The sequence below is a fragment of the Lotus japonicus genome, chromosome 1, assembly GCF_012489685.1.
Source record: "Lotus japonicus ecotype B-129 chromosome 1, LjGifu_v1.2".
NCBI lineage: Eukaryota > Viridiplantae > Streptophyta > Magnoliopsida > Fabales > Fabaceae > Lotus > Lotus japonicus.
Window position 1 is genome coordinate 18,933,558 of NC_080041.1, and position 26,884 is coordinate 18,960,441.

General features: G+C 36.4%; 2 protein-coding genes across 2 annotated transcripts; both read right to left on the bottom strand.

Annotated features, from left to right (window-relative positions):
* Positions 1–12,833: 12,833 nt before the first annotated feature.
* LOC130733990 (protein SMAX1-LIKE 6-like) lies at positions 12,834–23,449 on the bottom strand. The gene is made up of 3 exons (XM_057586280.1): positions 22,209–23,449; positions 20,892–21,135; positions 12,834–14,815 (listed from the first exon to the last, which is right to left on the bottom strand). Exons 1-3 carry the CDS (start codon positions 23,339–23,341, stop codon positions 12,983–12,985), a joined length of 3,210 nt encoding a protein of 1,069 aa, XP_057442263.1. The 5' UTR covers positions 23,342–23,449; the 3' UTR covers positions 12,834–12,982.
* Positions 23,450–26,194: 2,745 nt separating this feature from the next.
* On the bottom strand, positions 26,195–26,884 carry LOC130729129 (serpin-ZXA-like). Its single transcript, XM_057580764.1, has one exon. It carries the CDS (start codon positions 26,882–26,884, stop codon positions 26,195–26,197), a length of 690 nt encoding a protein of 229 aa, XP_057436747.1.

A 26,884-nucleotide genomic window follows, 5' to 3' on the forward strand; every position in this document is an offset into this window, starting at 1 on the left:
TTTTGCTTAACATGTTCTCCAATAGTCATTGTTGTTGGAGTTGGCTATGAAATTGTTGTTGTCGCGTATGAAGCTATGTCGTTGTTGGGGTTTTGTTTTTTTGTGCTTTTTGTGTTGAGACGTTTGGTTTTTGCAATTTTGTATTTTTTGTTTGTATGTTGTTGTTTTCTTGCTTGGATAATCATTTTCCTAACGTAGACGTTGTTTGCATTGCTTTCTTTGCCTTTCATCCTTTATAGCGCTGTATTGTGTCCTTTGTCGCAAGGACTTGTTCCACAACTCCATTTAAATTCAATAAAATTTTACTTTCGAAAAAAACATGTTCTATATTTTTTTTTTCAATTGACTAAGTGATTAATATTTTATAACATATAGTTGGTCTGAGATATAAACTAGAAAATATCCTTGGATGGTTTTTCCGAAAAAAATAAATAAATCAAATATATAGTCATGTATATAAGGTAAGTTCTTTTTATTTGAACCAATTCACATGTTCTCTAACGATTTAAACCAATAGTTAAGTGATTAATATTAGAAGACTTAAATAGAAATAAAAAAAGTTCATGTGAATGTGTTCAAATAAAAAAGAACTTACCTCTATGTATACATGACTATATATTTGATTTTAAAACATTTTTGTATGGGAAAAAAATCAGAATATATTTCTAAGTTCGTCCCTTAGGCAAACTATGTTACGGTATATTAATCGCTTAATTAAATGGTACAAATAATTAGATAACACATTAAGCATATTTTTTAAATAATTAAATAGAATTAAAAAATTAATGTGAATGGGTTGATATGAAAAGAACTTACCTTATCTGCACGTCAATATATTTGATTTCAAAATTTGTTAGTATGTAAAAAACATTAGAAGACTCTTTTTAAGCTTGTCCCTTGAACAAAATATATTCTGTAATATTTTTTTTTTTGTTACAAATGAGCGGTTAGCCCCGTATATTATATAAAAATATGCTAAACATGTTTCTAATTATTTTTACCAATTAATTAAGTGATTAATATTTCATAACATATTTTGACGACCTACAAAGACGCTTCTGATGTTTTTTGAATTTTTCCAAACAAAAAAATGTTAAAATATAATCTACAGTAATTTACATTAGATAAGTTCATATTATTTGAGAATATTTACTCTAATATTTTAATTTTATTTAATTATTTTAAAAATATGCTAAACGTTTTTCTCTAATTGTCTCTAATAATTAATTAAGTGATTAATATTCCATAACGTAGTTTCTCTAAGGGACAAACCGACAAATATCCTTCTAATTCTTTCATCATAAAAACTTTGACTTTGAAAACAAATCTATAGTCACTAGTGTTCTTTACCCGTGCGTTGCACGGTGATTAATTTTATTGTAAAGATAAATCAGTAGTAATGTGTTTTTAACTTAGTTTAGTCTCTTTTCAGTAAGTATATATACAAAATATGGAACAGAACATATGTTACAAACATGTAGATGAATTGACCATAGTAAATATATTTATTCAATGAGGTTGTAGATACCTCACATGGACTACACTTGAATAGAAATAAAAAACACGTTTTAACGTAATGCATTACATGGAAATTGAAATAAGATAAAAATAACAATGACAGCAACATGAACCCTAATTCGAAATTGTAGTCCATGGTTAATGATAAAGACTTCATAACCGAGCTTGTTGTCAATCAAGCATATTTGTGCTATAGAACCTAGAAAGGAAGGGAAAATTATTAGTGTAATAATCAGTAACTAATACAAATATGAACTGTGTATAATTGGAAAGTGTAAGCTAACCTTATAGAAACGTCTATACACCTTCAAATTAGATGATCAATAACTTGCTTGATATCTTTTTATGCTGTAAAACAATAAAGAGATTAACCATATCAGTTTTTCTATTTCTACCATTGAAATTGAAATTAAATGTAAGATAAATAAACACTTACATGTCAAATATTATCGAAGACTTCTTGATACACTACGTTGCGTGTAGTGTTAGTTACAACTCCTTCGTCATCTATGATGAGCATCTTCAACCCTTTTCTATATTTAACTCTAGAAAGTGCAACATATAACTGTCTGTGAGTAAAGACAGGTCTTGGCAAATACAGTCCAACATGAGATAAAGATTGCCCCTGACTTTTATTTATAGTCATTGCAAAACATAGAGCAACAGGGAATTGTCTGCGCTGGAATTTGAATGAGATGTCAGAATTAGATGGAGTTAAGCTCATCCTTGGAATAAATGTTGTTTCACCCATATTGTTTCCATTCAAACCAATAGCAACAATTATATATTTAGTCAAAGCATTGACTATCATTCGAGTGTCATTACACAACCCTGTAGCTTGGTCTATGTTTCTAATGAGCATGATAGGGACACCGGCTTTCAGTTTAATTGCATGGTTTGGAATTCCAGAGCATTTGAAATCATTTAGGAATTCAGATGTAAACCATTCTGCATTGACACCCGAATCTTTGTCTGACTTGCACGGAGTATCACAACTCAAATATTCTGTTTCATCACCAGGAATCATTGCTAACATAAAGTTGTTGATTTCCTCTACACATTCAAGTGTTGGTGCAATGATTGCTCTTTCTTGAAAGAATGAATTTTTTTGCAAATTATTTGCAAGTTTTGGATATGCAAAATTAACTAATTCAAGCAACGGTTCCTTACACTGTTCAATAAGAAGATCTGGAGGAATCTCAGTAAGTGTTTCTTCCTCATCAATCGTTTTAACTGTACCATCTCCCACTTGAAGCAACCAATCTGCAAACTCTTTTATTTCTGCTGCTGAAGAAGTCGATGTAGCATTTTGCAATCTCATATTAATAGTCAACTTCATTACCTTGCAATGCTTCCACAAATATGAAGAATTGATAGCTGAACCGATAATTTCTGAACGACTTCCTCTGAAGTAAGAGAACTGACCAATTCATCATGAATCTTTACCATTTCATCCCTATTATAATTCAACTCATCTGCAGCGAATCTATTTTCAAAATTATGAATTTCTGAAAATTTAGGGTATGGTAAACATGGAAATTCCTTGAGTGACCTTCCATTGCCTTGCAATATTTTTTCAATCTCAATCAGACATAAGTTCTGTAATTCTTCATCCTCTATACGAAGATCTGAAGGAAATTAAACGAAATAAGGCAAATAAATTAAATTAGAAAATAAAATTAAATGAGAAATATTGATTTTTTTTTGTTAGGACTCCAATTACATGAATAATACAGTGTAAGGCTAGTCAAGACTTTCAAGATATCTGGATTTTTCATTCCTATGCTCCTTAGGAAATTTATTCTAGGGAGTAATCCATAATCTATGCTGTAATGTAGAAGCTGAGGGTGTTTTTTTGACCATTTTCACAACACTATCTCTGGGTGCACCCAACTCTTTGCTAAGAAACATATATCGAGTATTCCATGAAATGTCAATGCGCTGGACCAGAATATGGGGATTCAGTAGAATGACTTTACCCAAAAAAAATTCATTAATGCCAACTTCCTCAGCTAAATATCTTACTACTTCAACAGAATTTTTCTTACCCCCATTTAGAATTTTCATCTTTTGAAAGGGGTTGACATGCTTTAGCCCTTGGTTTTTTTGCACTGCTATTGACTTGTTGGGAGTGGTGTTTTGAAGAGATCTTTGCAGTACTTGAGAAAAATTTTCTTGAAATTGAAGGAGGTGTATCTAGAGCTTAAGTATTGATATCTAAGGTAGAAGAATTGGGGTTTGATGAACTTGATGAGGTACCACAATCTCTTCTATTTGATAATATTGCTTTTCTCTTTGCCCTAGCATCAACAGAACCTACCTTCTGAACGTTTTGTTCCATGGTGTAGGTGAATGCACAATGCTGCCTACCACGTGGATTTTATATATTTTTTGATATCAAATTTCTAATTGATTCCCTAATTAAAAAGTAAAAAACCGTTAAATAAATGGAGTGAATTATGACCTATAACTGTGGCCATATATTGTGAGGGATCCGAAATCTCTACACAATAAACTAATTCTGTTACATATCTGTGGCCATAACTTATGGGAAATTTACTTCAAATTAATTTTTAAACCATAGGAGTAAACACTCAATGATTTCATCTTTAAGTTGTAGGTACCCAACTTTTTTATTTTCAATTGTCATGTTGACTTTCCAGATTGAAGATTTCTTAGCAAAGATTGGAATCGGTATATCAGAGTCTTCCTAACGGTCGCATAAATCTTACAACCCTGAAATTCATTAAAATGAGAACATAAGAGATTTATAGATTAAGCAAAAAAGGACGTAAAACATGATGTTTATGTGAAAAGTGATTTACCTTGTCATCCATAAGAATCATGTCCATGGAAAATGGAAGCTTGGATCCATATAAGCTCGGACTAAGCCACATCGATGGTGGCGAGATCGTCGATTACCATTCGAACAAAGTATATCTCAAAACTAATAGTTGGTGGGAAAAAATTATGAAATTGAAGAATACCATGAGGTGATTTATATAGGAATTTGAGAATTAGGGTTACTGGTATAATCATCTTAAAAAATGGGAAAAAAAAGTAACGAAGAGATTAGTTTGTAACGAAAAAATAATTATATGCGGAATTGAAGGTTCATATTCATTCTTGACTTTTGCTTGTCACGATTAAACGCATAGCATTTAAATATGAATAGCATCTCGGCATTTTGGTGTAATTATCATTAATTCCACCATTTTAAATAAGAAATGATTTAAATATGAATAGCATCTCGGCATTTTGGTCAATGAAATTAAAGTCTTTACACAACATGCCTTCATTTTTTTATTCAATGTTATGCGTACACCACTTAATTTTATTGTGGTGTATATTTGACAGAATTCAAATTTACCATGTAATTATCATTAATTCCACCATTTTAAATAAGGAATGATTTAAATATGATTAGCATCTCGGCGTTTTGGTCAATTAAATTATTCTGTTTACACAATATGCCTTCAATTTTTTAATTCAATGTTATGCGTAAACTACTTAATTTTATTGTAATAATGATTTGGTTAATGTATTTACACATTTTGCATTCAATTTCATTTAAAACATATTAGGAAAATTATTCAGTTTTTATTGGTTGCAAAAGAAGTCAAATAATTCGAATTTTCCATGCTTACATAGAGCTGAAATTATTTACTGATTAATGGAAATAATAAATTGTTGATGATGTAAACCCCTCCTCGTTAAGTTTATCGTGTGAATGCAATAAATTGTGAGTCATAAACCATAAAAACAAAATCATTAAGATTTGATTATTGGGTCTCCATTTAAAAACTGAAATTAAATTGGGCTTCTATTAATTTGGTTCAAAACAATTAGAAGGTGACACTTGTCACGTAAAGAGGGGGGTGTTGGAGAGTAAATCTTGAAGTGCCAAGTCATGGAGGTGGGGCTCACAACCTTCCTCTTTTCTAAAGTATATAGATATAGATGTAATGGTAAGTTCTTTTTATTCGAACACATTCACATTAATTTTATTTAATTCTATTAAATGATTTTAAATATTTGCTTAAAATTTTAACTAATTTAATTTACTAATTGATTGAGAGTTTTTGTTTATGTGACAAACGGTCAAAATATACTTCTTATGTTTTTTCCTTACAAACAAACTCGGAAATCAAATACATAATCGTGTACATAAGGTAATTTCTTTTTATTTGAAAGCATTATAATTAATTATTTAATTCTATTCAATTCTTTTAAAAATATGTTTAACATGTTCTATGACCATGTCTTTAAAAAGAACGATGATTTACAAAGATCCGACTTCACTTTCATATATCTTCACTACAAAAAGTATTTTCAATCACCTCCATGGCTGCTGGGAATTGGGGGCATCACTACAAGCGATTCAACTTCCTATGGAACCCTCAACAGGTTAAAAACCCTATATATGTCGCATGTTATGTGAACTTTAGTTATCATTTGGTTTATAATTAGTTTTTTTGCTCATTGCAGGAAGAGGAGTTGAGGATACCCCAGAGCTTCTGGGAAACTTGGGGTGATGTAGTCGATGACATCATTGAGGTATTCGACCCTGTTGGAAACCATTTCCACTGTGAGGTGAACCGTGTTGAAGAAGGAGGTATTTTTACGGCTGACTTGACCATGACTCTTCGCCACCAGTACCATGTCGAACACACTGTCATGGTTTACTTTCAAATGTTGAAGGGCTACGTATTCCTCATCCACATAGAAACCGCTCCAGATGTTGAATACAACTACCCGTGGTTCAACAATGGGCGTCAGAGACGGTTTGATGACGAGGATGATGGGGTTTTGTCGGAGGAGAGTGTGTGTAACTAAACGGTGCACCGACCATTTTAGGATTTTTTGGGATGGTGTATTTTTCGCTACTTGCCAAACAATCAATTAAACATTTAATCATATTTTAGTTTTTTTCTTTCAAAAAAAAATATTTTACTTTTGTTCACAAATGTTTAATTGATTGACAAGTATACCCTTTTATTTCATTTTACAGTTTTAGCTTGTTTAAAAGCTAGTTTTACCAAACACTTTTTTACAACGTAACTTTTAATTATTAGCTATCAACTTTTAACTAGCTTATAAGATTTCAGCTTTTAGCTAACTTATCGGTTAGACTTCTTAAAAATAGCCTTAATCTCCATACTTAACGCCTTCCATCATAATTTGAATTTCTTTCTTCCGAAATTATCTACTCATGCGTTAATATGTAACAAAGTAGACATACAAAGCGACAGAATCATCTCTCGTGCCTGACACCCTTAACTCTTTGCATTTTTCTTTTTTTCCAATATTAACAACCACCTAAACTTCTATGACCACTGTAATAGTTCTGAATGAAATAATTGTTCTCCAACTCCCAATTAACTAAATGTTCTATCATCTCTTTGTGAGACCATTTTTTTTGTACATCGGAAAGATAAATTGCACTCGTCAGGAATCGAATCCTGGACCTCCCCCTACCCAACCCAAATGTCCTCTAGCTCCTACCACTTGAGCTATCATATGGGGACTCTTTGTGAGACCCTAAACCAATCAAACCCTTTTATTTTTATTTCTTTAAAACTAAGCTTAACATGTCCCCTTATTACTTTTAAAGATCAGGCGAGTAATTAGTATTTCATAATAAGTTTATTAAAGGGAAAAATATACAGATATCATTCTAATGTTTTTTTCAAACTAACAAAGTTTGAAATCTAATATACATACATGTTCATAAGGTAAATTGTTTTTATTTAAACTCATTCACATCAGCTTTTTAATTCTATATAATTTTTAAAATAATATGCTTAACATGATCTACTATTATTTTTACCAATCAATTAAGGGCCCTTAGGGGGGAGGGGGGGGGGGGGTCACGTGTCTAATGAACTTGCGTTAGGTTTAAGGGGGATCATAGCTAGCCTCCAAGCCCATAAGACCCATAAGCGTGAGCACTTATTGGGCTTATTTTAAGTCCGGGGTGATCAACATGTCATCATAATTAACCATATAACAAGTAAGTTAGTTCACTCATGGAGAGATATTAATTTAACAGAACTAAAAAGAGATAGAGTGTTGGAAGTTAGGAATAACTTGCTCATTGCGGATCCGAGGTTTTAGAATTACCTTTGTATGCTTTTAACTTGTCTAGTATAGTGTACTGTGAAACGTCATCTAGACACTTTCTCCGTTCTTTACACATTTTCAAGCAAGCATGTCTACATATAGTGTAGGTAGTGTTCTTAGCTAGTTAATTAGTTGGTATAGCCTGATGACTTATTACCATTGTAAGAATCATGATTGACTCTTATATGATTCTTAGATAACATATATAAATTTAGAGGGATATGATTCGATTACATAGCAATCTCGAAATTTCTTTTATTTGATTCTCCAATTTGTTTTTCAATTGCGTTAGTTATTTTACTTTTCATGATCAAAACCAACTAACTCCTTGATTGCCTAGACAATGAGTTTTCCTCTAAAAGTAGACGTTCATGCCTTAGTCTCTTGGGGTCGATAACTAAGACTTTTCCCTTACTACTTTTGTGATAGAGTATAGTTGCTCTTTTGCATGTGCAGTATTTTAACACAATAATTTTTCCATACAAACAAAATTTGAAATCAAATATATATATATAGTTATGTATATAAGGTAAGTTCTTTTTATTTGAACCCATTCACATTAATATTTTCAATGCTATTTATTTTTAACATGTTCTATAATTATTTCTACTAATTAATTAAGTGATGAATATTTCATAACATAATTTTTTTATGGGGAAAAACAAACAAATATCCTTTAAATATTTTTTCCATCCAAAAAGTTTTTGAAATCAAATCTATAATCATGTACATATCATTGATTCCTTTTATTTGAACTCTTTCACATTAATTTTTTATAAGTATTTAATTCTTTTTAAATTATGCATAACATGTTATCTAATGATTTTCAATAATTAATTAAGAAGTTAATATTACATAATATAGTTTGTTTAAGAGACATACTTAAAAAGTTTATTCTAATGATTTTTCAGCACAAACAAATTTTTAAATAAAATATACAAACATGTACATATGGTAAGTTCTTTTTTATTTGAACTTTTGCACATTCATTTTTTTAAATCTATTTAATTCTTTTAAAAAATTTGCTTAACGTGTGCTCTGGTGGCCGTTGCTACTGGAGTTGGTCGCGAAGTTGTTGCTGTCGCGTCTAAAGCTATGTCGTTGTAGGGGTTTTGTTTTTTGTGGGTAGAGAGGTTTGTTTTGGAGATTTTTCATTTTTTGTTTGTATGTTATTTTTTATCTTGCTTGTATTGTTGTTTTCTTGGCGTAGACGTTCTTTGCGTTGCTTTCATTTTTGATGGCACTGAATTGTGCCCTTTGCCACGAAAAGTTGTTTTTCAAACTCCCTTTGAATTCAATAAAAAATTTCTTTTGAAAGAAAAATGTTCGCTAATTTTTTTTTTCAATTAACTAAGTGATTAATATTTCATAACATAGTTTCTCTAAGATGTAAACTAACAAATATCCTTGGATGTATTTTCCAAAAAAAAAAATTGAAATCAAATATATATAGTCATGTACATAAGTGATTTTTTTTTATTTGAACCCATTCTCATTAATTTTTTAATTATATTTAATTCTATGAAATACTCATATATGCTTAACTTGTTCTCTAACGAATTTTACCAATTAATTAAGCGATTTATATTATAAAAAATAGTTTGTTCAATGGATAAACTAAAAAAGATTCATCTAATGTTTTTTCCATACTAACAAATTTTGAAATCAAATATATTGGCATGTAAGTTCTTTTCATATGAACCCATTCACATTACATTTTTAATTCTATTTAATTATATTAAAAATATGCTTAGTATGTTCTCAAGTTATTTGTACCAATTATTAAGTGATTAATATTCCATAACATAATTTGTCTAACGGACGAACTTAGAAATATATTATGATGTTTTTTCCAAACAAAAATTTTGAAATCAAATATATAGTCATGCATGTTCATAAGGTAAGTTCTTTTTTTTTTTTTTTGGTACATCAGAAAATAAGTTCTTTTTATTTGAACACATTCACATGGATTTTTTAATTTATTTCTATTTAATTCTTTTAAAAATATTCTTTTAAAAATATGCTTAACATGTTTCTAATTATTTTTACCAATTAATTGATTAATATTTCAAACATAGTTTGACGATTTTCAAAGATGCTTCTAATGTTTTTTGAATTTTTCCAAACAAACAAATTTTGAAATCGAATCTGTAGTAATTTACTATAGGTAAGTTCTTTTTATTTGAGCATATTTAGTTTAATTTTTAATTTTGCTTAGTTCTTTTAAAAATATGCTTGACACTTTTCTCTAATTATTTATACTATTTAATTAAGTGATTAATATGCCATAACATAGTTTGTCTAAGGGACAAGCCGACAAATATCCTTCTTCTTTCATCATACAAACAAACTTTGAAATCAAATATATAGTCATGTACATATGGTAAGTTCTCTTTTCATTTGAATACATTGACATTAATTTTCTCTAATTTAATTTAATAATTAATTGAGTGATTAATATTTCATAGCATAATTTATTTATGTGACCAACGGTCAAATATACATATAATGCAGTGGCGGTACTAGGTTAGGACAGGGGAGGGCAATGGCCCCCCCCAATTCCTAGAAAAATCTTATAGATTATAAAGAGTAATAGGGTATTTTATTTCTCTTATATTGTTATATATATAACGGTGAACATAATGTTTAACATGAAGTATTGTCCCAGCGGCTGAAGACTTCATTTTTTTATCTCCATAGCAAGGGTTCGATTCCCATATCAACCAATTTTTACAAAATAATACTTATATTTTAAGTTTTAACCAATGCTTGGTCTTCACTCTTCAACTCTCTCTCTCCTTACTTTAGAAAAACTCTCTCTCTCTCTCTCTCTCTCCTTAAAGCAGGTTTATTATTATACTTTCATTTCATATAAGTGTAAAAAAATTAAAACTTATTTTCTCTACTATTTTTTAAATTTGTTTTTGGAAAGAAAATCATGAAACGCCCATTGGAAAATATGTTAAAGCATTATCCATCTATAGAAACCAATTCCCTTAACAATAATCCTAAAATGAGAAAAGAAAGGTCGAGAGTTGCAATAAATAGAAAAAAAGGTGAAATTGGAGAAACATTAAAATTGATACAGTGCATGTTGGAATGTCACACTTATGCCCAAAATAGCACCGCCTGCCCCACAATGTCACATTTAAAATTTGTTTGAGGCTTCATTCCCAATAAGTATGTGTATTAATTTAATAATTATTTATGTGTATATGTGTGTCTATTGTTAAGATGTACCAAAAAAAATTAAATACTTTCATTTATGTTTAAAATTTTATTTTGGCCCCTCCATATTAATTTTTCTAGTTCCGCCACTGAATTATAATGTATTTCCATAAAACTCTAAAATCAAATATATAGTCGTATACATATGGTAAGTTCTTTTTATTTGAAAGTATTAACAATCATTATTTAATTCTATTCAATTCTTTTAAAAATATGCTTAACATGTTCTATGACCATATATCTTTATAAAGAACGATGATTTACAAAGGGGTGACTCCACTTTTATATATCTTCACTACAAAAAGTATTTTCAATCACCTCCATGGCTGCTGGGAATTGGGGGCGTCACTACAAGCGATTCAACTTTCTATGGAACCCTCAACAGGTTAAAAATCCTATGTCAAGTCGCACATCATGTGAACTTTAGTTATCATTTGGTTTATAATTAGTTTTTTTTTTTTTCTCCTTGTAGGAAGGGGAGTTGAGGATACCCCAGAGCTTCTGGGACACTTGGGGCGATGAAGTCGACGACATCATTGAGGTATTCGACCCTGTTGGAAACCATTTCCAGTGTGAAGTGAACCGTAACGAAGAAGGGGGTATTTTTACGGGTGACTTGACCATGACTCTCCACCACCGATACCATGTCGAACACACTGTCATGATTTACTTTCGAATGGTGAAGGGCAACATATTTCTTATCAGCATAGAGACCGCTCCAAATGTTGAATACAACTACCCGTGGTTCAACAATGGGCGTCGAAGGCGGTTTGATGACAAGGGTGATGGGGTGTTGTCGGAGGAGAGTGTGGGTAACTAAACGGTGCACCCACCATTTTAGGATCTTTTTGAATGATGTATTTTTCGCTACATGCCAAACGATTAATTAAACATTTATGTTTAATCGTATTTTACTTTTGTTCACATATTTCCTTAGTGTGACACACACCTTTAATCTCCAGACTCAACGCCTACCATGATATTTTTAATTTCTTTCTTCCCAAATTATCTACTCGTGCGTTAATACATGTTACAAAGTAGAAACACAAAGGTCATTGAAGGACAGTTCAAGTGGTAGGAGCTGAGGGACATATGAGTTTGGTAGGGGATGTCAAAGGATCGATTCCTGATGAGTGCAATTTATCTTTCCGATGTATAAAAAAAAAAGTAGAAACACAAAGCAACAAAATCATCTCTCACGCATGCCTCCCTTACGTTATAATTCTATTAGTGCCGTGATCTGTGCAATGCACGTAAGGTGCACGAAACAATATTTGTTATGATTCGAAATAAACACAATACTTTGCAAGATTTTCAATAATTTTAAATTAATTATATTATTAACATTTTCTTTTACTGGATTTATAAAGAATAATTTAAGAATTGGAAAAAGATATATTTGTATTGAAGTTATTAAAATAATTAAAGGTAAGTTTGTCAAAATTATGTTAGTATGTAATTTATTTATGATAATTCAAATGTTAATATACGGTGAAATGGCCATTCGTCCGTGTTATGTATTTATTTTTTGGTTGCCTAGACTTGATGTGTATTGCAGATTTGTAATCGGTTTCACTAAATAGGAATTAAATTAGGTGATAAAAAACTTCAAAACATTTAAGCCTTAATTTATATTAATAAAACATCACACATGAGAACAAAACCTCTAAATGAAGAAGAGAGAACAAAGTAGCTCAAAAATTACAAATATATCGCCCCCTTCTTAGAAGGTCCTACTAGAAAGTGTGTCTCATTTAAGCCTTAATTAATTTGATTCTTCTTATAAAGTTTCACAAGGAAAAAATTAGCAGGACCAAATTTGATTCCTCTTATAAAATTAGGGATCTCAAACATTTTAAAGCCTTAATTAATTTAATATTTAAAAGTAATTTTAATCAATTATATTCTTAAAGTTTTTTTTTGAACATTTCTTAAAGTTTTTTTTTAACCAACATTTCTTAAAGTTAAAACAGAATATATATATCCTGCGTAACATTAAGATAATAACATTTTTTTACGTCAGAAATTACAAAGCAGATTAACAGCTGTACACTGCTACAACTACCATATGCTATATCCTAAGTAATTACAAGAATACAAAGTAAGCAAAAATTTAGTTCAGGTTAACTCTAGCTGTAAGGCATACTCCAGGAGCTTGCTCTTCCACAAAAATGGATTCACAACTAACCAGTTTGAAGACAGATTGAGCTGCAGGGTGGGTTTTCTGCTTAGCTTCAACAAAGCATTTGCCAAGAACATATTCAACCCAATCCTCCGCAGCATTTTTCTTCTCTGCTAACCAAGCAGCTGCGAGTATCTGTGCCATTACCTCATAATCAATTTCCAGCTGAAACTCAGAACCAAATGTCCTTTGAAATTGTATGCTAATGCTTTTCAACATTTGTTCAGCAAGCACATCAAAATTGAATGGCTTAAAATCCACTTTTTCATCAACTTGATTACAGAAATCACTTAACCACGCGGCGTCTGCATTTTCTGCTCTAGATTCATTTTCATAGTCACTGACACTGTCATTGATACCCTCTTCACCCTCCTCTAGGGGCATGTTTAGATCCAGATGGGTTCTTGACGTCTCGCTGACCTGTTTCTGCATCTTGCATGTTGTTCCCACTATGGAGTCACTACTATCAACCTGCTTTCTTTTATTCAGAAATGATGGTTTGGAAATCTTTTCTCTAGGTACAACCTTAACATTTGTACTGCTGCTTCCTTTGGAATCCTCAGACGTATCCCCTAGTAATAATTGCATTTGACATGCTTTGGTTTCAAGGATTCTATCCTCAGAAAACATTTTAGACTCCTCAGAAACAAAAGAGCCTTTACCTTTACAGATAGTTGAGGTTACAAGAAAGATTGTGTTGTTGATGCTAACTACCCTTCCATGCGAGTCTGGAAATTTACCAGTTCTTATTGCCTGCAACAAACTAGTCTGCACCAGAAAATCAGCTTTGTCTACATTTTCGAGAAAGACAACGGAATATGGTTTTTTCCTCAACTCCCCAGCAATATAGTCCACAACTGTCTTCCTCCTAAGCACACCATAGCAAGATGATTTTTGGCTTTCGAACATCGAGTTCAATGGGTAAAACCTGTCCTGGAAGCCCAGATCCACGGAGATTAGGCTTACGGTATTTCCAAATACAGCCTCCGCAAGCGCTGAAGCAATTTTCCTTTTTCCAATTCGATCTGGTCCATGAAAAGAAAACCAGATGTCTGCTCTTCCGTGTGAGCTTCTACACTTCCCTGCACCGGATTTACAAAGGAACAAAGTTTGACTGATAGCACGTATGGCCTGATCCTGCCAACCAACCTTTTCAGTGAGAAGCTGATTAAGAGACTTGAAATCTACTTTATCAAATATTCCTTCCAAGTTTGAACCAGAGCAGGAAGATCTAGTAAGTTGGTGTGAAGTATTTCCATTGATGGCATCACATTCAGGTGAAATAGACTCTGACAAGTGCTGAAGATGCTTTATTTGATTTTGTAGTTTTGGGGTATCTCGTTCCTGCACAGTTGATGAAGTTGATGTATATAACGTTCCCAATCCTAAATCTGTGGTCACAGGAATAAGGGATGAAGATGATATGTGAGCAAGTGCACTCATGTTGGTCATAGGTAAAGGGGTGACCCGAGGGGTCTGCGTGTCAATTTGTATCGAATTTGAAACTTTTGATACACAACCAGTTCTAACATCAACATTGACTGTATCAGAACATTGGAGTTCAACAAGTGTTAGATCTCTACTGCTGCTGTCCTTAAAACCAGAACCAAATCGTAAAAACTCAAGGGATGGAGTTGGGGACATTGTTCGAGAAATATCAAATTCAGGTAGTGATCTTGCGTGATGAAGACGTTGACAAATATCACTCCATTTCTTTTGAAATCCCAAGACCTTATCATTCAAACTTGTATTTTCTTCATTAGTCTGCACAGGAAGACAAGTTCATTCTTAAATAAATGCATCCATAAATTGAAGCAATGGAGAGGGTGGATTGAAGAATTTAAATCAGGGTAGCAAGTGTAAACCCAAGAAAGAAAGTCTTACAGCTCTTCATGAGAGAATATAACTGTTAGGTACCAGAAAATAACACTGAACTGAGAATGCAAATGTATTAGATATCACTGAATCCTCTGGAGAAATTCCAGAAGCAGTGTTTAGGAAATTTGCAAATAACAGAGGAAATGAAAAGACAAAGATGAGCAAATTCGAGAGTGCTCCTTCTCTCCTAGTCCTAGCCAATTCCAGCCTAAAACAATACTCTCTCCATAACTAACTTATATTCTCTCAGCTGGTACAATGGTCCCCCCCTTCCCCTCTTGATTGCTGCCACCTCACCAGGAGGTTATTTAGGAATACTACATTCTAGAAGAGTGATCATTAGGTGATTCTGCTGGCATCATCTTGGGCCTCCTATTGTAGACGTTGCCAAACCTGGGCCTGGTTCTTGGGTTTGCAACATCTCTCCCTCCTTGAAGAATCAGCTTGTCCTCAAGCTGATGATCTGGGAATTGTTCCAGTAGTTTGTTGAAATCTTCCCAGGAATCCTCAAATTCTGGCAAGTCCTTCCACCTCACTAATACCTCTAGGTCTCCATCAGTTTTTGCTCTAGAGTCTTGAATTGATTCTGGTTCAACCTTGAGCTCCCAGTCTTCAGTGAGAGAGACAGGTAGTGGTTGGCTGGTGGCTCCTGCATTCAAAGCCTTCTTGAGCAGGGAAATGTGGAAAACTGGATGCGCTTGACTGTCCTCTGGTAGCTTCAACTTGTAAGCTGCAGGATTAATTTTTTCTATGATTGGAAAGGGTCCATAATATCTAGGGCTCAGTTTCTGGTTCTTCCTCCTGGCTAAACTCTTGAGTTTGTAAGGTTGTATTTTAAGATACACCAAATCCCCAACCTCATACTGCACATCCCTCCTATGTTTGTTGGCCTGCTGTTTCATCCTATTCTGTGCCTTCTCTAAGTTTTCCTTCAATTCATCAATTATCAAATTCCTTTCAGCAGTCATTTTCTCTACTTCATCCACTGAAGTCAAGGAATCATTTCCCCTGATGATTACAGGAGGCTCCCTCCCATATAAAGCCTTGAAAGGAGTGGTTTTGATTGCTGAATGATAGTTTGTATTATACCAGAATTCTGCCCAGCATAACCACTTGGGCCACTGCTTGGGTTTTAGCCCTGTCACACATCTCAGATAGGTCTCCACACAATGATTGACCACTTCAGTTTGCCCATCTGTTTGGGGATGGTAAGCTGAGCTAAATTTCAGCTTTGTTCCTGCTAGTTTGAACATTTCTGACCAGAAGGTGCTAAGGAAAACTCTGTCCCTATCAGAGACAATAGAAGTGGGGAATCCATGTAATTTCACCACTTCTCTTACAAATAACTCAGCTACTTCCTTTGCATTGTAAGGGTGAGCAAGTGCAAAGAAGTGTGCATATTTTGTGAATCTGTCTACCACAACTAAGATAGTATCCTTTCCCATAGCCTTAGGTAACCCTCCAATAAAGTCCATAGAGATATCTGACCACCCTTGAGAAGGAATAGGTAATGGCTGGAAGGTAACCAGCTGGTTTTAGAGCCTCATATTTGTTCCTCTGGCACACTTCACACTTTTGGACATAGTTTTGAATATCCAACTTCATTCCTTCCCAGAAGAAAAGGGCTGAAATCCTCTTGTATGTTCTGAATATACCTGCATGGCCTCCAATAGCAGAATCATGAAATTCCTGGAGAATTGTGAGAATTTTCCCAGATCCTTTAGGGATGACTATTCTGTCTTTGTATAACAGCCTTCCTCTGTGCAATTTATAACCAGCTGTAGTGTGACCTTGGGTGGCCAACTCTTGCATGATCATTTTGTACTTGTCATCTCCTAAGATTTCAGCTTCCAAATCTTCCCATTCTGCACACTGTACTGATGAAATTGCTGAGAATTGCATCTTTCTTGATAAAGCCTCAGCTGCCTTATTTTCAATTCCTGGTTTGTATTTTATCTCAAAATCAAACCCCATCAATTTGGATACCCATTTCTGTTGTTCCTCCCCCATTAGCCTTTGCTCTGCTAAAAACCTCAGGCTCTTTTGGTCAGTGTGTATGATGAACTTGCTGCCCAGCAGATAGTGCCTCCATTTTTGAACAGCAAATACTACAGCCATCAGCTCTCTCTCATAGACTGATTTGGCTTGGGCTCTGTCTGATAAGGTTTTGCTCATGTAGGCTACAGGCTTTCCCTCTTGCATGAGGACAGCTCCTAATCCTTTCCCAGAGGCATCAGTTTCCAAGATGAATGTTTTATCAAAATTGGGAACAGCAAGCACTGGTACTGTTGTCATGACCTCCTTAAGCTTCTCAAAAGCTTTGGTTGCTTCCATACTCCAGCTGAAACTATTTTTCTTTAGTAACTGGTTTAGGGGATGAGCCAATTTACTATAGTTCTTCACAAACTTCCTATAGTATCCAGTCAATCCCAGAAATCCCCTCAACCCTTTTACCTCTTTAGGGATTGGCCAATTTAGCATATCTTTGATCTTACTTGGATCAGCTGCAACTCCTTCTTTAGAGATAATATGTCCCAAGTAAGCAATCTCACACTGCCCAAAAGAACACTTCTTCCTGTTTGCCACTAGGTGATTGTCTTTCAGTACTTGCAATACTACCCTCAGATGTTCTGTATGCAACTCTTCAGTCTTGCTATAGATTAATATGTCATCGAAGAATACCAGAACAAATTTCCTCAAATAAGGTTTCAAAACTTGATTCATGAGGGCTTGGAAAGTAGATGGTGCATTAGACAGCCCAAATGGAAGAACCAAATACTCATAATGCCCTTCATGGGTTCTAAAAGTTGTTTTTGGTATGTCTTCTTCCCTCATCCTTATTTGATGATACCCTGATTTTAAATCTAATTTAGAAAAGACCATGGCTGACCCTATCTCATCTAACAATTCATCAATAATAGGTATTGGGAATTTATCAGGAATTGTTAACTTGTTTAGGGCTCTATAGTCTACACAGAATCGCCATCCACCATCCTTTTTCTTTACTAAAATTGCAGGACTGCTAAAAGGGCTAGTGCTAGGTCTAATAATCCCTGATTTCAGCATGTCTTTAACTAACTTCTCAATTTCATTCTTTTGGTAGAAAGGATACCTGTAAGGTCTGCTGTTTGGAATAGTGGCTCCTTCTTGTAGTAAAATGGCATGGTCAGTGTCTCTCTTTGGGGGCAATCCTTGTGGTTCTTGGAACACAACAGGGAACTCAGCTAACACTCTCTTTAACGCACCTGATGTCTCAACTTCTGCTCTTGGTTCTTCACTCAAACAGCCATAAGAGTAAAAATACCCCTCAGCCTCTCTCTGTTCTGTCATTTTAATTGATTTCCAGTCAGCTGCAACCCCACACCAGGATGGTTCTCCTTGTAGTGCCAACTTCTGTCCATTTGACTCCCACTGAATTATGAGTTCCTGGAAGTTTGCCCTGATGTTCCCCAAGCTTGCTAGCCAGTCCATTCCCAAAACTAACTCAGTTCCCCCCAATCCGAGAATGAAGAAATGTTGGGTGATTTGTATGCCCTGAACTTCCAGTTTCAAGTTCTTGCACACCCCAGAGTTTCTCTCCTTGGCACCATTTCCCACTTCCACCACATACTCAGAAGTTGCTATGACTGGAATTTCTAGCTCTGCTACTAGTTCCTGGGAAATAAAATTACTTGTGGCTCCACAGTCAATAAGGATCAGAATTTCCCTGTCTTTAATCCTTCCTTTCACCTTGAAGGATCTGTTTGAAGTCAGTCCTTCCTTACTGTTCAGTGACAGCTGTAGGACCTTGCCTTCCAGCACAAATTCTCCATCTTCAGCTTCCTCAAACACCTCTTCTTCTTCTTCTTCATCTTCTACTTCCACCAAAATCAACTGGTAATTTTTCTTTGCACAGATGTGCTCTTTTCCCCATTTTTCCCCACATTTAAAGCACAACCCCCTCCTGCTTCTCTCCTGCAACTCAGATTGGGAAAGTCTCTGCCCCCCATTCCATCTTCTCTCTGGTGGTTTTCCCTCCTGCACCTGATTCCCAGTATTCCCCTTGTTCATAGGATTTTTCCCTTCATTATCCTGATTTCCAGCTCCTTCTTTACCCTGGTAGCCCACTGCAGTACTAGGAAATCTTCCCCTGTTTTCCCCATAACTAGAGAGATTTCTCCCTCCCCCACCCCCTTTTTCCTTCCATCCCCTTTTGTCATCCTCTCTACTTTTACCCCCTTTTACTGCCAGATTTTTCTCTTCCAACAGAAGAGCTCTGTCCATTAGCTCTGCCAAATCCTCTGCAGGATACAACTTCATCTCTGCCTTAATCTCTTCTTGCAACCCGTTCAGGAAAACGCCTTTCAACACCTCTCTATCAGCATTCCTCATCGGTGCTGCCAATAGCTCAAAGCTCTCCCTGTATTCCATCACGCTTCCCTTCTGTTTTACACTAAGCAAAGGTCCAAAGGGATTTTGAACCAAAGCAGGTTGGAAACGACGAATCAGAGCTTCCTTGAAGGGTTCCCAAGCGCGCACAGGAGCTTGTTCCTCCCACCATTGGAACCAACTCAGAGCTCGCTCCTCCATAGCAATCATCACGAGTTCGATTTTTTCTCCCTCCTCGATTCTGCTGAGGCGGAAAAATCTCTCAACCTTGGTGAGCCACCCGTAAGCGTCTTCACCATTGAACATCGGAATGTCTACCCTCCTTCCAGTCACCGCTCTCAAATGACTACGATGATGGTGGGGTTCGAAACGCTCGCGACTCCGTGTTGTAGAACGCGACCCGGTTCGCGACCCGGTTCGTGACCCACCGTGTGTTCTTACGGCAGAAACGGAACCCAGATCTCGCGAAGTCCTCCTATGACGAGGGGTGTTGGAGCGTCCTCTGGTTCTCCTCTGGTCGCGGCTCATGAAGAGTCGCCGGAGTTCCTCAAACTGCTCGTGAGCCACCTCCTTCATCTCAGTGATGGTGCGTTCAAGACTGTCAACTCGAGATTCCATGGCGCTGCGGGTAAGCACCATACAAAGCTCCCTCTGGATCGGGAGCTCTGATACCAATGTTAGGTACCAGAAAATAACACTGAACTGAGAATGCAAATGTATTAGATAGCACTGAATCCTCTGGAGAAATTCCAGAAGCAGTGTTTAGGGAATTTGCAAATAACAGAGGAAATGAAAAGACAAAGATGAGCAAATTCGAGAGTGCTCCTTCTCTCCTAGTCCTAGCCAATTCCAGCCTAAAACAATACTCTCTCCATAACTAAATTATATTCTCTCAGCTGGTACAATGGTCCCCCCCTTCCCCTCTTGATTGCTGCCACCTCACCAGGAGGTTATTTAGGAATACTACATTCTAGAAGAGTGATCATTAGGTGATTCTGCTGGCATCATCTTGGGCCTCCTATTGTAGACGTTGCCAAACCTGGGCCTGGTTCTTGGGTTTGCAACAATAACTAATGAAATTCACAGTATCATTTTATTGATAAAATATTCTAGACTAACTTCTGCAGATGTTCAACAAATTATCATATAAAGAAAATTTATGATTTCTTGTGTCCTATACTAAAAGCAAATAATATTTTCAATCAATGCTTGTATATGATAAGAGCATAGCTTTATTGGTAAATAACTAAATATAGCTATCTAGCCTAAAGAAACTTTTAGAAAGGTCTAAGCCATTGAGTTCAGTAAACCCATCATCAGATGGCACATGTTTGATATATAATATTCAATTTCATCATCAAAAGCCATAGGCTGAACAAAAGAAAAACCAGAGGGATAAAATCGACAAAGAGAAGCATTGTTATTTTATTTGGTTAGCCACCTTTTTTTCTATAATTGAAAGTGTTTTTCCACCAGCGAGATGAGCTAGCATTGTAGAAATTATCCCCACCATGATGCAAGCATATGCTTATGCATGTGAATGCCCTAGTATGCATTGGACAACAAAATCTAATATTTCTTGGTCATAACAAACCTTTGCCACATTCAATCTTCCACATGTGTCCACACGAACACCCTTGTGTAACCAAGGCAAGCTTGTAGAGTAACTAGATGTCAGAGCAGCAGGATTTACATTCAGAGTATTAGCAACTTCCAGTTCATATTTTCCATTGCATTCATCACAACGAGCAAAAGATGCATTTGTAGAGCTTACATGACTCTTTATTTCAGAAGGTGTGGGAAAGAATCCACCAAATGGAACAAAGGACCCCATCAAGCTGTAAGTTTATCATGAGCACGGAACTGTGAGATCCAGTAGGCACAAACAACATAGTCAGAAGCTAAAGTAGATGATGGTAGAAACTTCAGAGCATCTTCTACTGTTCTACATAAATGAAATATATTGAAGCCAACATACACAAACATAGACTAAAGCTTTTGATGGGCTCACAATAGGAGTCCTAAAAAAGCATACTTAATTTTCTAATCATCCTTGCAGAAAAAGAATTAATTATATACATAACAAGAAAGTGTATTTCAACTCCACCTGCAACTACATAGTGAAAGTCTCATAACCCAAAAGATAAAAGGGACCCTATGTGCAGAAAGAAGAACCATAGCATTCATCAAAATACTGCCGGCAAAGACTTATCCTCCATACTGTCCAACACAAGCAGAACATTTTTCAGGCCTTGGAATACATCTATGTGCATGGCACTTAATAGATCATTGATGAAAACTCAAATTTTCTATATCTCATCATAAATTTGTTTCAGATTTACTTGAATATCTAGCAAGTAGTACAGCATGTGACTCTTTTTCCTATTAAAAACAAAGCTAAATCATGAACTTCATTCCCATATCTTCTAAATTTAGCAAGAAAAAGTAAAAATAATACACAGGTGCATGTAGTAAGTCTTCATAAAAAAACTCCATTTTACCAAACAGCCCTTCTAAAAGCAACAGAGAAAGAAAGAACAAAGAAGACAAATCAGAAGAGAGCAACCAAACAATAAAAAAGAAGAAGCAAAAACCTCATGAATTTGGGTCACAAATCACAACAAGGACGAGTCGCAATCAAACTCATATTTTAATCTTTTATTTGCTCATGACCTCAGACCTCAGTTCCAGGCTTCCCATGCTCCAATTGCAAACATGCATAGCCTCTTACATGAAGGTGAAACATCTACATTATTCATATTATATACATGAACCAAGTAGAGCCAATAAAAGCACTTCAACCAAAATCAGGACAAGTACAAACTACAACCAATAAAAGCAAAACAAAGACACACAAAAACAAAACACACAAGCCAACAGAAAATAAAAAAGAGAGAACAAAAAAACCCACCTGGACTTAGAGTAGAGTCCTTCCATTGAAGATGTGGCAGATGTCACAGTCAGAAGATGCAAATCCAAATCATTTTCCACATTGGGGAACAAACCCAAGAACTTAGAATATGCACCAGAGGTTTCAGCCACCCCTACCAACCAAACCTTCCCACCATGAACCTCCAACAACCGCGTCAACTCCTCCACAACAAACCCAACAGCACCAGCATTCACCGATTCCCCGACAAGAACCTCGACCTCCCCGAAGCTAACCACAACGCCGGAACCCGCACACTGCTCCACCTCACGACTCAGCTCCTGGAACCTCACACCCATCTTCTCCTCGCTCTCGCCACGAGTCACGAACTCAGCAACCTCGTTCCCGACGGAGACTACGCTCAACCCAGCTACTCCGGTAGGGAACAACGACTCACCCCCTCGACCCTTTTGAACCAGCTCGGTGAAGTTCTTCATAGCACCCTTGGCGTAAACACCCACCAGCAAGGGGTTCCTCTTGCTCTTCCGCGCGAGAATCTCAACGATCCTACTGGAGTTCTCGTCGAGGCTGAACCCGGGTCCGGCACGACCCGGTTTGAGGTTGCAGAGGAAAACGGGTCGGGTTCTGGCAACCGGGGGCTGAAGCAACGCCAGCTTCACGTCGCAGCTCCGGAAACCCGCTTCGGTGAAGACCCGGTTCACAATCGGGTCATCGAGAATCGACAAGACGAAGTGCTTGAGCTCCACCTTCGGAAACGACGGCGTTCCCTGAGCCTGGTTCAGGAAGTGGAAGCTCTTGGGGCTCCGGCGCTGGTTTCCCTGGGAGCGTTTGATGGCAGCCATGAGGGAGTTCGACACCGGAGGCTCATCCACCGCCGGCGAGCTTCTCGACGACGGAATCCGGTCGAGGGAGACTCCCACTGAAAGCTCCAGCACACGCAGTTGGAGGTGCGGCGGCGAAGAGAAGTTCCCGCCGCTTGCTCGGGCGCAGGCGTCGCGGAGGGTGGAGGACGGCGTGGCAAGGAGGGCCGACATGGCGTGGAGTGAGGTTGTCTGGGTGTGACACCGGCGACGCGCAACTGCCACCGCGTCGTCGAGCGCACGCGCGGCCTCGTCCGTCAAAGTTTGCCTCGCTGCGGTGAGTGGCGTAGGCATCGCCGGCAACCATAAATAGATAGATGGAGTAAGTATATGATATATCAGTTTATAAGAATGATAATAATAAGATTATTATTGTGATTATATGATAATGTATGTATACAGAGTTAGAGGGAACATACCCGATATCACTATCCACTTTCTTGTTTTATTTCTATATTTTTCTCCATATCACATTGTACTATTACTAGTATAAAAAGTTTTACAATAATATCTAATTACATTATGCGACATAAAATCAAACTTTAGACCAACAGTATATAAACTATTTCTTTGTTAAATTTTGCAATTTTTTCTAGTGTAAATGAACTTCTATCCTTTGTAGTTTGTGGAGTGATGAATATGGACATGATTGATAAAATAATAATAAAAGAATGGCGTCATGGAGATTGGAGGGTTTGGGTTTTAGTGTTTTACTTGTTCAGAGTTAGGAGAGTGAGGAATAATTTATTGGAAGGAGCAAGATAAGACAAGAGAAAGAGCATCTAGGAGAGGAGTTAAAAAAAAGAGCATATGGGAGGATTTTTATCTTTTTTTATGGTGGAGGTTGCAAGATACAATTTTCTTCTAAAGCACATGGAATTTTGTGTCGATCGTGACTATGGAGCTTGCTGCTAAACTTCACTGGTGCTCACGGTATGACTTCAAGTGGATCAAGGATTTTTGTTGTGGATGATGGTACACGACTTGTGCCATCTTCCAAGTCATTTTTGTTGTGGATGGTTTTCCTTTGGTGTTGCAGATGTTGGTTCATAAGGGTTGCTGCTATTATTGTTTGCTTTGGCTTCTCATCCTAATAGGGACCTAGTCTTCTAGGGTGGGAGTGGGACTCTCATGGGTTGGTTAGTTGTTTACTCAATTAGCACCAGTAGCTGTATTTGTTTATAGGCAATATTCTCTGTATTTTGTGTTTTTCTTCTTATTTTTGTGTGGTAATAGGTTCAAGTACCTCTTGTACTTCTCTGGTTTTACCTAGCGTGGGTCAGTTTGAAACTGACCCACGGTGCTTCAGTTCCACTTTCTACCGTTGGATTTAATATTTTTAATTTAAACGGTTCAGATCAGTTAATAATAAAAAAAAAATTAATTAAATATATATAACTTTACAAAAACACCCTTCTCCTTTCCCATGCTTCCTTCAACCGCACTACCAAGCCTGAACCACTATGCTGCCACCGTCAATCTCCCTCAGCCTACCAGCACCACCGCCACCATGGATCCATCAAAAATCTAGATCCGGAGTTGAAGCAACATGTAAACCCATCACCTCCCCCAAAGCCACCCTACCAAAAACTCATATCTAGAACTTCACCACTGTCAAATCCAGCTCGCCGGAGCCACGATTATCACATCCACCCACACTGAATCCACCCGCAACGACCAAATCCCCCACTCAAAGCCACCCCTCCAAACACCCAGATCCAAAATCGCATTAGCAAAACCCAGATCCGAAATTGCATGGCTTCAAGAGCAAAACCCAGATCCAAAATTGCTCATGCCTAATTTGTGTAAGTAGCAAAGAGAAAGGGAAAAGAAAGAGTGCGTGGCACAGATCTGGTAAGGGAGAAGGAAACCTGACGAGAATCAGAGAGAGGCAAAACGTTTGATGGTTTCAGGCTTGGAAAACGGCACCGGTGGCCGCTATCTGGACGGTGGCCTCTATCTGGACGGTGGCTGCTGGGGTGGTTCTGCGGCGGTGGGAGGAGCAGCATGGTTGTTGGAGATTGATTCTTGTATGAAGAAAGCCAGTGGCATGAGAGAGAAAGGGGGCTGTTGAGGATTTGGTGGATTGACCTGTCTCGGTTGTGGTGGGGAAGGAGCCGTTGGAGATGAGGCCAACAATGAGGCGAACAAGAACTGGGTGGAACGGCGAGACTACGGTGCTGCAACGACGATGCTCTGGTGCTGTCGGTAAAAGGTTTCAAAATCTGGATTTAAAACACATCACTATATAAACAAGTAACGGTGTTTCCACAAAAATCAGAATTTTAATTTAACTTTTCTTATCAAAACCTTTGAATCAAACAGAATCTAAAATTAGGAAATTCATTTTTGAATCAAGCTTACACGTACAGAACAATGGTGACAAAATTGGACACATAAATTTAGGTGAAGGATAAACATGGAAAAAATTTAAGATTGAAGGTTATTTTTGTCTTATCAGCAGTATAGTAAAACTGCACCACTGTGGGTCAGTTTCAAAACAACCCACGGTAGACGCAGCCTACTTCTCTTGATATATTTTTGGCTTAAAAAAAAACCAACCAGCCCACTCAAACCTCCAAGACACAAATAAAAAGAGAAGCATGCATTCATCAAATGTATCTCAAAGAGATTGCCAAAACGAGAATTAAAACAGAACCCAATGCCCCACTTGAAAACAACTTCAAAACAAAAATGGGTCATGTAACATACTCATCTTTAAAATGTGTAATGAACTTTCATGAGAACAAATTATGCTCATGGATATTTTACAAAACTTCTATCTAATATGAGAATACAACATTTATACACATACTTTTTCGCGAATATTTTTTAATACCTTCTACCAAAAGCCCCCTAAAATAACAACCCAAACCTATCACCAGAAATAAGAGGGATAGATAAGTTGCAAAATCCAACTCAAGAAACAACCACCTTCCTAAAGAGTGCGGTTCAAGATATTCGTGCATTAACAAATTGTAAATATTCCTCTACAAAAACAAAACAACAGAATATAATAAGGGCTTAAGTTTCACTAACGATGTTATTATCACTCACAAAGTGGATTGAGCAACTGCCCTATAAATAGTATTGTTTCACTCGAATCTTCTCTAATCAGAAAGATGAAAGGGTGGTCAGCTACAAAGTCTACTCGAATCGGTTGCCCATTGCAATAACGACGCCACTGGTTGCAGCAGCTTCAGTGCCTTCTTCATTTATTTCAATGAAAGCAGACTTTTGAAATATTTTGGAAACATATAGGTATTGACTCCCGGGAGAACCCGCCATTTTTGACAAATCTGCATTATCTGAGAAAGGCAAAACCACTCCTAGCTCCTTAAGAACATCATAAGCTTTAAAATTGAAAGAAATTTTGAATTTGGGAATCCTTAAGTCACCCACTTCCACTTTATGATCAGGAAGATTGCATTTCAGGAACCCAGATGTTGAAGTTACCAAGTAAACCAAAGCAGACAAGCCATCTTTTGCATGTGGAAGTAAGAAGTACATGGAGAACTGGCGCTGATCTTCACCCCGCTTATAAGGAAGACCTAAGACTTTGAAAGTATCGAAAACATTAATATATTGTTTCTTCTTACTAACCATGAAGGGAACCTTAACTGAAGTGCCACTAAGAAGGTGGAAACCACTGTCTTTAGTCATTGAGGACTCAAACTTTTCATTCCATGCACCTTTGAAGTACAATGCATTTGCAAGGATGAGCCTCGTTAAGTGGTCAACTGAGCCATCAGGAAGAAGGTTCTTGATAAGGCCCTTTGTTTTTGCTTCAGCCCATGAATTTACTTCATTGGTCACTTCACCTGCCTTTAAAACCAT

Excerpts from the sequence above, each read along its gene's own strand:
- LOC130733990 (XM_057586280.1), bottom strand. The coding sequence starts at position 23,341 with ATGCCTACGCCACTCACCGCAGCGAGGCAAACTTTGACGGACGAGGCC. Across the intron at positions 21,136-22,208 it reads GGACTCTACTCTAAGTCCAG|CTTGATGGGGTCCTTTGTTC; the intron begins GTGGGTTTTTTT and ends ATAAACTTACAG. Across the intron at positions 14,816-20,891 it reads GAAGATTGAATGTGGCAAAG|ACTAATGAAGAAAATACAAG; the intron begins GTTTGTTATGAC and ends CTTCCTGTGCAG.
- LOC130729129 (XM_057580764.1), bottom strand. The coding sequence starts at position 26,884 with ATGGTTTTAAAGGCAGGTGAAGTGACCAATGAAGTAAATTCATGGGCT.